Below are 13483 nucleotides of genomic sequence, written 5' to 3'. Positions count from 1 at the left end.
CAGTTTGTTGTGGAACAGTTTCAGACTTTTTAAAAATTAATGGAATAAGACATATTACATGTGCACCATATGGCCTGACTACAAATGGCCTGGTGGAAAGGTTTGCCCAGAGTACAAAGAACACACTGCTAGCAATGTCAACAGAATACACTACATTAACACTGAATCAGATGTTTGCCAGTTTCCTTCTTGCATATTGTAATGAATCATTCCCCACAACCAACAATTCATCAGCTATGCTATTCCTAATTTGTCCCTTGTGTTCATGCATGCACTTCATCAGCCAAATCTCAGAAGGAGTATGCAGGGCAAACAGCCGAGAAAAACTGAGGGCATCTCAGAGGAGGTCTGCTCTTTCACTCCCGGCAAGGATCCACAGCGGTGATCAAAAGTGGGCACTTGGCAAGACTAAGGATAGAAATGGACCACAGTCCTACACATCTGGTTGAATCTGATGTCATCTGGAGATGACCTATCAATCAGTTGAGGAGAGCAGAAAAGAAAAGCCATCAGAACCACTTATTGCAGCCCAAGAGTCAATTCAACAAACATCATGAAGGAAGCTCCAGAACCTGAGATTGTTTCACAGCCAAAAGTGTCACCTGCCAAGCAAGTCAGGAAAGACATTATCCCACCAGAGTAAGAAAGCCACCAGAGTGATTAAATTGTAGACTTGAATGTGACAATTTAAAATTTATTTGATTAAGCATTCTTCTTTGCTTAAATAATTCATTACAGGTTATATATAAGATTATGTGAACGGCATACGTCATCACGCCACCACATCATAGGTGCATGTCTCACTAAAGTAAAAATGAACTAGACACAAATGAACCCTGGCTTTGGCTCCTTGTTTATCTTTCACTTAAGTTTTTATGTTTTGGAGTTAGTTACAAAACCTTACAGGCTATGATGCCTAAGATACTGGAAGATTTTCTTGAGTATTATTAATGGACAAGATTACAGAAGTAGTAAGGTGAGGGATTGATGGGAATTATCTTACAAACTTTTGCATATTGGTTCTTAGACATCCTTAGTGCTTCTAGTAAAGTATGAAACTGAAAGTATGAATAGCCAATTGTCCAAATTACAAGATCCTGGTTAAGAACAAATAGAATTGAATAAACTAATGAGCATTTTAAAATTATGGTATGCATTGATCAAGTGCCAAGATAGTCAGCAAGCACAGAGATAAAAGATGTATAGGACTTGATGTAGGGCAGAGTTTTGCATTATTTCCAAGATGGAGTAAGCGCCAGATTTTTCAAGAAAAAAAGCCTTGGTTAGGGTTTCAAAAGCAGATAAGCTTAACAGGAAATAGAGACAAGCAATGGTATATAGATAAAAGTGGAGTATATTTGCAATAGCTAGGATACAAGATTGGAAGCTTAGTTTGAGATCAAAGTTGCTACCTATGAGTGATATATAATTAGCAATGAAGTAAAGATGTTGGTAGTAGGGAGGGAATAGTCAAAGTAAATTTAAGGAAGAAAATTGCAACAAATGTAGGTCTACTTGTTGGGAAGGCAATTTGATGACAGAGGAAGTAGTTAAGAGGACAATTTGAGCCATCTTCGGCATATATATAGAATGCAACACTGGATCACTGGATTATGCCTAAGATACACAGCTTTTAGAATATGAAAGATTGGAGGTAGCAGGCAACAAGATTACACCAGAAGGTATAAAAGAACAAAAATGCATTTTGTTAGCATGCTCCTTTCATTATTAAAAATGAAAGCATCTGTATTTTATGTCAACGTTTAAATTCCATCAAACAGCCCCCAAAGAAGCATGCAGTACTTTGCATTCACAATCTGTGAACATCACTGGCAAGTTGTACATTCTCAACCTAATGGGCAGTAAAAATCGACAATTTTGCTATGGGATAAATTTCCAGACAAAACATATTTCTGGAGTCACATGTAAGTGTCCAATAGGTAGGAATGTTAGATCTTCATGTATGGCAATTTAGTACCTTTGTGTTCATCATTAATTATATAAGCATTTTTTAAAATTCTAGATTTGTTTCACATTTCACTTGTCCCCTTATCAGTAATAATGGGATTTGAATACTGGTCACTAGTTACTACACCAATATTAACTTATTCACTATGCTATTACACCCTCTGTAGTTTATAATGAATTTAACTGTGCCCCACAGTATGGAAAATCATGAGAAATGTTGACTACTTGAAGAGATGAAGAAACCAAAGACAAAACAAAAATTGAAAACAGGTGAATAGCCATAATTATACAAGCATAATAATAGCTTAAGCACTTTCAAGAATACACAGAGTCAGCAATGTTTTAGCAGCAGCTAAGACAAAGCTGGCTTAAAGGTGCAAACTTTTGTGTGAACAGTATCATTATCAGTGTTGTACAAGTAGACATCTTTGTTACATACAATTATAATAGAAGAAGAAGAATAGCCCTTAACTGGGCAGTGGAGTTATCAGGGGCACCGCTGTGATGGTGTTTCCATAGCAAGCTATTCTTGTTTTTACGAGGCCGAGTTGCTAGCTCGACGCTCAACCTGACTTGGATTTGAACTCGTAAAAAGTTCGCTCCGGAGTCCGGTGCTGATATTATTGCGCCACCAAGCGGGACAAAATTATAAGTAGTAATTAGTAAAAGCAAATAGACCGACAGATTGAAGGAGACAAATTTCTAACTATACCATTGGACTTAATTCAGCTTTTGTACCTCAAATTGGGGCCAGTTCATAGCCATTCCTGGACCATGTGCACATCTGAACCACTTAAGATCTTCTTCAGAATCTGCTGAATTAATAGCATGCTCCATTTCTTGATATATAGCTGTATAGCTTTGAAAGCAAAAAAGTTGGTCAAAGGAACAAATATATATATATCTCATACTAATTATTATAGAGACTCTAAGTATACTTACATTTTAAACCACCATAATGTTAGTGTGAAAGCTATTCTATCCCTTGCTCCTGTTTATCTTTCAGTACTACCTCCACATTCAAGTAATTTTGTAGTTACTTCCATTTATGTAAGAATTTACATAATTATTTTTAAACTGGAGGAGAATATCAATTTCCAATTAAAATTCAGGTTTATATAACTCCCACATTTAGAGCTGGAGAAGTATAAGGAACATGGATCAAGACTTCTTATTACAATGCACTTTCAAAAAGCAAATCAGATTTACTTATGCAGTTGAGGAATGAAAAAAAATCTCTTCCAAACTGTTACCTTCATATTTCAAACAAAATCACACCAAAATCTTTTTATCATTGCCCTTTTATTCAGAAGACTTCAATTGCTGTAAAGGGCTGATTTCTACCAGTTATGTCCCAGCCCTTCACAATTTGGACACCTTTATCAAATTGATAATTCACATTATTAGCCCTTGTTTATAAAGGAGTTGACTTTGTGGGAATGTAGAAAATCCAGCTGGCAGAAAAAAATATCAGAAATATAAAGTTATCCCTCCAATCAGTCTCGTAACTCTTGTTGAATATATCCAATTAACCTTTTATCCTACCACAGCTCCAAAATAACATTTGCTAGAGCACAAATAACATGCCTCTAACAAGAGCAAAATAATTCTTTCTTCTCCCTCTTGACCAGCCTTGAACCTTTCATATCATTAATGACATCAACTATTCTTTTTACAAAGCTGGGTAGAACACATTTAGCAGCTTTTTTTCATTTTGTAGTGTAGGCACAGAATCACTCACATGACCTCTCCTTCCATCCCCTACCTCTGTCATCCACTAAAGAGCTATCCATGGCAACCTCGTTTCCTATTTATAAGATGACCTTCGGAAAAGCCTTCCAAACACGGCAAGTTCTACATTTTCATTTACAACACTGAAATATACCTTAACACCACTCCTGCTGATTCTTCTGTCTGCTTATCAAACATCCTATGGCAGATATGGTGAAATTTTCTTCAACGTACTGTATATCAGGAAAGCCAAAACCACTGTCCTTAGTCTATGCCAAACTTCCCCAAAAAATAGCCTCCATTCCTCAACCTGACAACTATGAAACAAGGCCAGATTTTGGGCATTTTGACTTTCAGATGAGCCACAGACACATAACCGTCACTAAAATTAACTACTTTAAACTCTATAATATCATTTGCCTTTCATCTATACTTCAGCAGATCTGCTGTTACTTGACATATGACAAAATAATCCCAAAGCCTCCTTTTTCTAGTCACAGTAAACAACAAAATTTAAATTCACACCTGTCCTAATTCCTTAACCTCTTCTTCTTTACAGATTACCTTAGAGGGCAGCTCCAAATGATCTCTTAATAGACTAATAGTGTCTAATTCTCTGCTCATATTACTTTTATATTTCAATCTAACTTCACCATTCTTACTAACTGTAAAATGTTTTGAAACAATATTCCTTCAGTAAATTTTAGTGGTCACTTAAAATACCACTTCAATTTATTTGGAATTTAATTGAGGTGATATTTTAAGTTTTTCAGTTCTATTTCATACCAAGCATATTTTAATCCTTACCTGGTGGCAGATAGGTCAAGATGCTGTTTAACCCCCAAAAGGACCTCTTGAAAGAAATCTAATCGTTTTTTTTCAAACTGTTGACATTGCTCAAAAACTTGTTCCATATTTTCCATATATTGTGGTGTACATTTATTTAACTCTTCTATACTTTTTAGATACTTCTCCTTTGTCTGGAAGATATGAAATCAATTGAGAAAGGCAGATCGGTTGATATTTCATAAGCCAACCGGTATAATTTGTGAAATACACAAGTAGGACTAAATGAAATTACTAGTTTACAGTATTTACATATTTCTATTAAAATGCACATGGTTATATTTTGAGAGAGCTTTTATTATTTAACATTGAGAATGAGAAAATGAACTGTATATTTTACTGCCCAAATTAGGTTATTCAATTTTACATCTCTGTTTAATAGTTGTTCCAGTCAATGTTATGACTATTGTAGCTTCAACAGATAGACTAGGGGTGGCAAACCTTTTTGAGGGAGTATGCCCAAACTGTCGGTGGTTCAATGGTTCCATTTCGTATCAGAGATGTATACAACAGTTCTCACTCTCTGTAGAGATGATGTGTGAGTGAATTCTCTCACATGTCACGTTAATTTTGAGAGAGATTATTGATTAATAAATTAATAACAATAATTATGGACTTTTTTTTAAAAAAAAGAAAAATGAAAGCTGTTGCTTATTTATGGTATTCGTTGTTTTTCTATGAATAAAAGTGTAAGAGAGACAGACTGAAATAAGTGAAGCATTTAGAAAACCTGCTCAAAATTATTAATATTAACCTTTTAAAAGGACAATGGAAAAAGTAACAATTTCTAAACAGTATTGTTATTTCACTCAAATTCAATATAAGAAACGTGAATGTGAAATTATAAGATTTGATGCATTTTCATAAAACATCAGGCAAATTAAGCACTTTACTCAATGAGACTTTTGTTGTTGCAGTAACAATTACAAATATTTAAAAGTTGGTTGTTTTAAGACCTATGCATGTAGCAGTAATTTCATCAGTAAGTCTACTCTTATAACTAGACAACTGAGTTAATTACTGAAATAACTCACATGAATATTCATGGAGGTGCTAAGCTACTTAAAGTAGTCACTGATTATCTAGTGTTTATTCACAAATGACAAAAGAAAAAAATATAAGCAGAGCAAAGCCAATACCAACGGGCTCAACATTTACTATCAGATGTGTACATTCAATCTGAAAGGATTTCAAAACATACCATCCAACATAACATGTTTTCACAACAGTCTAGCTTGGCACCAAGCTGGTGTGAGGTGATAACACCTTCTCCTCACTGACGATCAACACTGGTGCATCTCAGGAGTGTGTGCTTAGCCCACTGCTCTACTCTCTATATACCCATGACTGTGTGACAAGGCATAGCTCAAAATACCATCTATAAATTTGCTGATGATACAACCATTGTTGGTAGAATCTCAGGTGGTGATGAGAGGGCGTACAGGAGTGAGATATGCCAACTAGTGGAGTGGTGTCACAACAACAACCTTTTACTCAACGTCACTAAGATGAAAGAGCTGATTGTGGACTTCTGGAAGGTAAAACAAAGGAACACATGCCAATCCTCATAGAGGGGTTAGAAGCGGAGAGAGTGGGCAGTTTCTGGTCCCAACATATCGATCTAGTTATATATAGAAGGCAAGGCAGTGACTATACTTCATTAGCAGTTTGAAGAGATTTGGTATGCCAACAAATACACTCAAAAACTTCTATAATTGTATCGTAAAGAACATTCTGACAGGCTGCATCACTGTCTGGTATGGAGGGGCTACTGCACAGGACTAAAAGAAGCTGTAGAGGGTTGTAAATTTAATCGGCTCCATCTTGAGTACTAGCCTACAAAGTACCCAAGACATCTTCAAGGAGCGGAGTCTCAGGAAGAGAGTGTCCATTATTAAGGACCTCCAGAACCCAGGGCATGCCCTTTTCTCGCTGTTGCCATCGGGTAGGATGTGCAGAATCCTGAAGGCACATACTCAGCGATTCAGAAACAGCTTCTTCCCCTCTGCCATCTGATTCTTAAATGGACATTGAACCCTTGGACAGTACCTCAATTCTTAAATATAGAGTGTTTCTGATTTTCTGCACAATTTTTAATCTATTCTATATATGTATACAGTAATTGATTTAGTTATTTATTCTAATTATTTTATTTTGTTTTTTCCTTCTGTCTTATATATTGCATCGTACTGCTGCTAAGTTAGCAAATTTCACGTCACATGCTGGTGATAATTAACCTGATTCTGATTCCTATGAAAACATCTCACTGCTCTCAGGTTCTTGAAAAAAAAAATCATCTGATGCTGCATCTGGCAGTAAAGATAATCATTATTATGGCTGGGTTTAATGATTTCAGGGGCTGCATTGCACGCCACATGCTACCAAGTGTTTCTTGAACATGTCATCTTGGGCATGTATGCTTTGGTTCATCACCCCTGACTTGTGTGGGCCAAATTTATGTAAATTATTTCTGTTACCACTTAATTTCTCTCTTATGCAGTAAGAATAATGAATCACTTTTATTCACACTGATAGTCCTGGCACACATTGCCTCCAACTCTGGACCAGATTAAACTAAAGGACTGTGTTGAAGGGATTAGAAGGTAACAGCTGCTAAATGTGAGTTGGTAAGTACAATGAGGTCAAACTGACACTCAATTGCATTGTCAAGTACATATGATGGGATTTGAACCACAAATGTCTAGTGTGATTGGGATAGAAACTTTCCTTCCCTTAAAAGTATCCTGGAAGCAGTTTTAGTCCTGATGAAGGGTCTTGGCCTGAAACGTTGACAGTGCTTCTCCCTATAGATGCTGCCTGGCCTGCTGTGTTCCACCAGCATTTTGTGTGTGTTGTTAGTCATCATATTTGTTGAATTCGATTTTATAAAACATGCCTCAAAATCAGCATAAAAGTAACAAAGCAAAGTGATATTACATAAACACACCAAGTACATTCCTGCATGTACTTTTTTTTTAAAGACTGACCATCAGCGCTTATCTATCATTGAGGGAGATTTTGTAGAGTTGACTAAATTGGGATTAACTGAACATAGTCTGGTTCCTTGTCAATACTGTTTTATACTATGTATATACACTTCTATTTGACTGAATCTTGAATATTAGTTGTAAGGCAGCTTTACCTTCTGAACATCTTGCTTAGATTTTTCAACTTTATCCTGCAATTTCTTCAACTGTTCTGTATTTGTGTTTGATTCTGTCCGACTGTTTGTTTCTCTGGATATTGCTAATTTCTCTTCTTTACAAGCTGCATGATAGGCTTTCTTGGCAGCTTCCACCTTATAAAGAAAATAAAGTTGTTTGGCTGTCATGAAACTTTTTTTTAAAGAAAACATTTAACAAACACTTGAGTAATAAACTGTAGCACCTGTCAAATCAGGACTGATGTTTCAAAAACACTGCAGCATTTTTAATATATTCATATTATAATGGCAAAATAAAACTAAAATTACATAGCATTTGAAGCAACAGTGTCTCTGCTCCAAACAAGCCCCTGCCCTCCATATATTTTGTCTTTATCCAATATATCTTGTTCTGGGAAATGTCTCTTTTATTCCCTTAAATTCATATTATAACTAGGAATGGATGCAAAGTGCTTTCAATGTGCATTGACATCACCATTAAAAGTCAAACTTATTCAAAGGCAAATCAAACCAATCACGAAAGGCTCACGGAGAATCGTGGTGACTGTCCTTAAGGCCACAATGTAAAGCAAATTAAGCTCTGCATTGATCCTAAACCCATGATGTCTGGATCTCAAAAGAATGGACAAGGAACTTGTTACTGATTCTCTATTAATTTCACTTAGAAACAGTTCAGTTTTAATTATCAAACACGAGAAAAACTTTCCTTCCCTGCCCCCCTACCTCCACTTTTAGTTTCCCCATTAAATCTGGAAATTTGTTTCAAATGTACTGTCCAGAATACCTCTAGAGAAATTTGTACATTACCAATTTTAATCAATTTATTTTGACAGATCTGTTTCTCCCTACCTCTTTCAGCTTTTTGGCCCATGGCTTTTGTGCTTTACGGAATCCATCATCTGTCTCCTTGGTTTCTTTGAAGCCTGCCATCATTTGTTTATGGTAGGCCTCCTTCTGCCAATTCTTGATCTTTTCAAAGTCGTCATTCATCAATGCACTCTTGACCTCCAGATGCAGCTCACTGACTTTTTCTGCTTCAGTCATTAATGATACCCAAGCTTTTTCCAAAGAACCATATTGCGGACCTGCAAAGATGACACCAATCAATAAACCTGTTTGAACAATTATATGAGCCAATTTGCAAAATATTAACAGCTGTCAACAATCTTATCTTCAATTTTATCAAAAACATTGAAATATTCAAGAGATAATTCAGGATTTGAACAGAAAGGACAAAATATGGTCAAGAGAAGGGTCAAATCATTGTGAATTTTTACTTTAAAAGCATGTATTTTTTTGATATACAGAGTGGTAACACAATTCAGTTGTATTAATAAAGTTCAAAGTAAATTTATTATCAAAGAACATATGTGTCACAATATACAACCCTGAGATGTCTTTTTTTGTGGGCATACACAGCAAGTCCAAGAAAAACAAGAATCAATGAAAGACCACACCCAGCATGATGGGGATGGACAGTCAATGTGCAAAAGAGAACTAACTGTATATTTACATGTGGCGCATGGCCAAGTGCTTAAGACGTTGGACTAGCAACCTGAAGGACGTGAGTTCGATCCCCAGCAAGGCAGCGTGTTGCGTCCTTGAGCAAGGCACTTAACCACACATTGCACCCAGCTGAAAATGCTGGGGGTTAACCTTGGACTCTCAGTCACTTCACGCCATGGAAAATGGCATAAGAACCAGCCTGATGAGCCTATAAGGCTCGGGACAGACTTTAACTGTATATCTACAAAGAAAAAATAAGCAATATCGAGAACATGAGATGAAGAGTCCTTGAAAGTGAGTCCACAGTTCAATGATGGGGCAAGTGAAATTTCCCCCTCTGGTTCAAGAGCCTGATGGTTGGGGGTTAATAATTGATCCTGAACCAGGTAATGTGGGTCCTGAGGTTCCTGTACCTTCTTCCTGATGGCAGAAGCGAGAAGAGAACATGATCTGCATGGCCGAGGTCCTTAATAATGGATGTTGCTTTCCTGTGATAGCGCTCCATGTAGATATACTCAATGGAAAAGAGGGCATTATACACTACTTTATGTAGGATTTTCCATTCAATGGCCTTGGTGTTTCTATCTCAGGCCATGATGCAACCAGTTAATATACTCCCCAACCTTAAATAATAAGGTTGAAAATGGGCTTATCTCCATCTGCGTGCAACTTGATTCAAAATTAATGACTTAAAGACCTATACAGTTCTTTAGAGTCTTCATCAGTTTCTTAAATTAAAGGTTTCAGTATTTTTAATGCTGATAAGTAGTAGTTATACATTTATATGTTAGAAGTCAAGCAACATGTAGAATTATGCAGTGCAAAGTCTTTCAATTTCAGCCTGAGCAAGTGATTGATTTGCAAGTAACCTGAACCAGTACAAAAGGTTGCAGTTTTGAATGTCACTCAGGCGAACATAATGCTATTAAATAGTAATTATGATATAATCACAATCTTAAACCACACAATTGACTAAATACTAGTTTTGAATGGTAGGTGAAAAAAAAATGCCAGAATTAAAACCAGGTTTATTATCACTGAGATGTCATGAAACTTGTTGTTTTGCGGCAGCAATACTCAGGAAGACCTAAAAATCACTATAAGTTACAAAATAAATAAATAGTGCAAAAGATGAAACAAGCTAGTGTTCATGATCTATTCAGAAGTCTGATGGAGGGGAAGAAGCTGTTTTAGAGATGTTGAATGTGAGTCTTTGGGCTCCTGTGCCTCCTCCCTAATTGTAGAAATAGAAAATGTGCATGTCCCAGATGGTGAGGGCCTTTAATGGTGGGTGCCACCTTCTTGAGGCATTGCCTCTTGATAATCTCCTTGATAGTAGGGAGGGTTGTGGCTGTGATTGACTGGTTGAAATACAACCTTCTGCAGTCTCTTGTGATCTTGTGCATTGTATGTGCTATACCAGGCCATGATGCAACCAACCAGAATGGTCTCCACTGTACATCTGTAGAAATTTGCAAGAGTCTTTGGTGACATTCTGTACCAAATCTCTTCAAACTCCTAATGAAGTAGAGCCACTGATGTGACTTCTGTACGACTGCATCAGTTTGTTGGGTGCAGGAAAGATGTCCAAAAATTTGAGATGTTGATGTCCAAAAATTTAAAACTGCTCTTACTTTCCACCACTGACTCCTCAATCAGGACTGGTGTGCGTGTTTCCCCAATTTCCCTTCCTGAAGTCCACAATCAATTCCTTGAATTTGTTGAAGTTTTGACACAACTCAACCAGCTGATCTATCTCACTCATGTACACCTCATCGCCATCTGAAATTCTGCCAACATTAGTGCTGTCACAGATGAATTTGTAGATAGCGTTAAAGCTGTGCCACACTTTCATGAGAGAGTAGAACAGTGGGCTCAGCATTCATCATTGAGATAAGCCTGTGTTGATTGTCAGCAAGGAAATGTTGTTAATAATCTGCACTGATTGTTGTCCCCTGATAAGGAAGTGGAGGATCCAGTTGCAGAGGGAGGTACAGAGGCCCAAGATTTGAAGTTTGTTGATTAGTAGTGGGTGATGGTGCTGCTGAATGCCGAGCTGTAATTAATAAAAAGCAGTTTGACTTATGTTTTGCTCATCTAGCTGCTCCAAAGCTGTGTGGAGAACTAGTAAAATGGCATCTTGCTGAGATTACGAGATGTTTTGACTTTTTAAACTTAACAATATAATTATAAATGCAACCATAGAATACAGTTTTTGTATTCATTTTACAAAGAAAGTTGAAGACGAGAACATAAAAATTAAGGGCATTCCTACAACTATTAAGCAATACAAGTTTTTCTTTACAACAGAATGTTGTATGATCCACTAAGTTTCAATATTGTGAATGGTGCAAGCAAATCCTTCAGTCTAGCTGTTCAAACATTAATGATGCAGTTTAATAAACTGAATTTAAAAGGAAGCAGAGAGTAGAGTGGTCCCAAAGACTGAACAGTGGCCATTACAGGAAGCCCTTCAGGTTGAACATTGCATTCTCTAGCTTTAACAAAGATGTAGGAGGTACTTAACATGAGGCAGCTTACCCTTCAGCACCTCTACATCACTCCTGTAATCATGTGCTCATTTCTACCCCTTTGTAACTGAAAAGTGGCACAGTGCGGAGAAAGATGGCACAATGGTACAGGAATCAGTGCTCCTACCTCCCAGTTCAGGCAATGTGGGTTCATTCTGGATCCAAGTAGAATCTGTGTAGAGTTTACATATTTTCCCTATGACAAGTCTTCTGGTTTCCTGCCACATCCCAAAGACACGCAATGGGTTAACTGGATACAATATATTATCCCCAGTGTAGATACGGGCCAAAGAATCAAAGAGAGTTGATGGGATTGAGAGAGGGGATTTTCAGGATCACAGGGAGACAAAAGGGAAACGAGACTGATGGAATTACTCTGCTAGGAGCCAGTGTGGACAAAATGGGTTGAATGGTCTCTGTCTGTGTGGTAATAAGCAGACCGGCAGAAAAAGAGAAGGAACAGAAGAAACATGGCATGGCTGTCCTCAGAGAATGGAGTGCTTTTTTTCTAGATAGAAAGAAGCACAGCTTGGGTTCCATGTACTGCAAAAATGAACTCACTGAAACCATTTGCGTAGCTTCCAATGAGTCAGAGTTCCGTGCATATTTGATACAGACTTCCATCAATTCCCATTGATGCCTGAAGCAGCTACGGATTATAAATTTAATCAACACGGAATCACCTGGGTTAAAAACCCAAAGGTAATACATAGAGTACTCATTTTTTTTTCTTAAAGAGATGGAGTTTTTGTTAACAAAATTTTTTAAATAAAAAAATGTTAATTTTTATTTACATCAAGTGCCTGCTGGTTAATTGACCAGCCCAACTTTCTGCACTGTTTCAGCTAATTTGCATGGTTTAGCCCAACATATACTAGTAAAAATAAGCTTCAAAAACAAATTTTCATCCAAGAAATATGAAAGTACAATTGATTCAATGCACAAATAAAACTCTTTCTATTCCTCCTGATGGAAACGATGATGAATTGGGAATTCTATATTTACCTTTCTCCAATAGCTGTTTCCATCTCTTGGCCCATTCGGTAAGCTGTTGAGCATAACCCTTCTCTATACGAGCTCGTTCATGGAGGCAATTCATAAGGTCATTACAGAGTCTGTGGCCATCATCAATGCGCTTTACAGAGCGCTTATAGTTCCCAACCTATAGACAGCAAGGGGCAAAATAAATGAATATTGTTTAGTAACAACGTTTCTCTGCAAATTATTATGTGAATACATTTAGCACTTTAAAGGTAAAACAAAGCACAAGGAATGCTCAGACTGTCAGGCAGCATCTGTGGAGAGTGTTCTACCTCTCTCTCTCAACATAAACTCATATCACAGATGCTGCCCAAGCTGCAGTAGTAACAATCTGCTTCTGAATCTGCTGTAGAAACATGTCTCATTAGTGTAGTACTGAGAAAATACTGTTAATAATAAGGTCTCACCTTTACTTAAGAGTCATAGAGCTAAACAGTATGTTAATAGTTCCTTTGGTCCAACTGGCCCACGTCAACTAAGATGCCCCATCCAAACTCGTCCCATTTGCCAGTATCTGGCCCATAACCTGCTAAACCTGCTTACCTATCCAACTTGAAACAATAAACCAACACTCTGGCTTTACATATGAGCATAACAGATTCAATTTCATTTATGAGTAAGGGAATTCTGCATTTTATAGCCAGCAATTTCAAAACAAACTAAATCATCTGATTGGCTTTGATGTTCATGAAATTTT

General features: G+C 37.0%; 1 protein-coding gene across 6 annotated transcripts in view; it reads right to left on the bottom strand.

The window, feature by feature from the left end:
* LOC132398520 (protein kinase C and casein kinase substrate in neurons protein 2-like) overlaps positions 1-13483 on the bottom strand; it is a 112049-nt gene that overhangs the window by 25532 nt on the left and 73034 nt on the right. For all 6 annotated transcript variants that reach the window (XM_059978104.1, XM_059978107.1, XM_059978105.1 and 3 more), the window contains exons 3-7: positions 12751-12907; positions 8558-8793; positions 7688-7843; positions 4507-4679; positions 2707-2827 (exon numbers count right to left, since the gene is read on the bottom strand). In XM_059978104.1, coding sequence (XP_059834087.1) covers positions 2707-2827; positions 4507-4679; positions 7688-7843; positions 8558-8793; positions 12751-12907 — 843 coding nt within the window. The remainder of the gene's footprint in view (positions 1-2706; positions 2828-4506; positions 4680-7687; positions 7844-8557; positions 8794-12750; positions 12908-13483) is intronic.

Source organism: Hypanus sabinus, chromosome 8 (assembly GCF_030144855.1).
Source record: "Hypanus sabinus isolate sHypSab1 chromosome 8, sHypSab1.hap1, whole genome shotgun sequence".
NCBI classification, from domain to species: Eukaryota; Metazoa; Chordata; class Chondrichthyes; order Myliobatiformes; family Dasyatidae; genus Hypanus; species Hypanus sabinus.
This window is presented reverse-complemented; position numbering and strand designations above follow the sequence as displayed.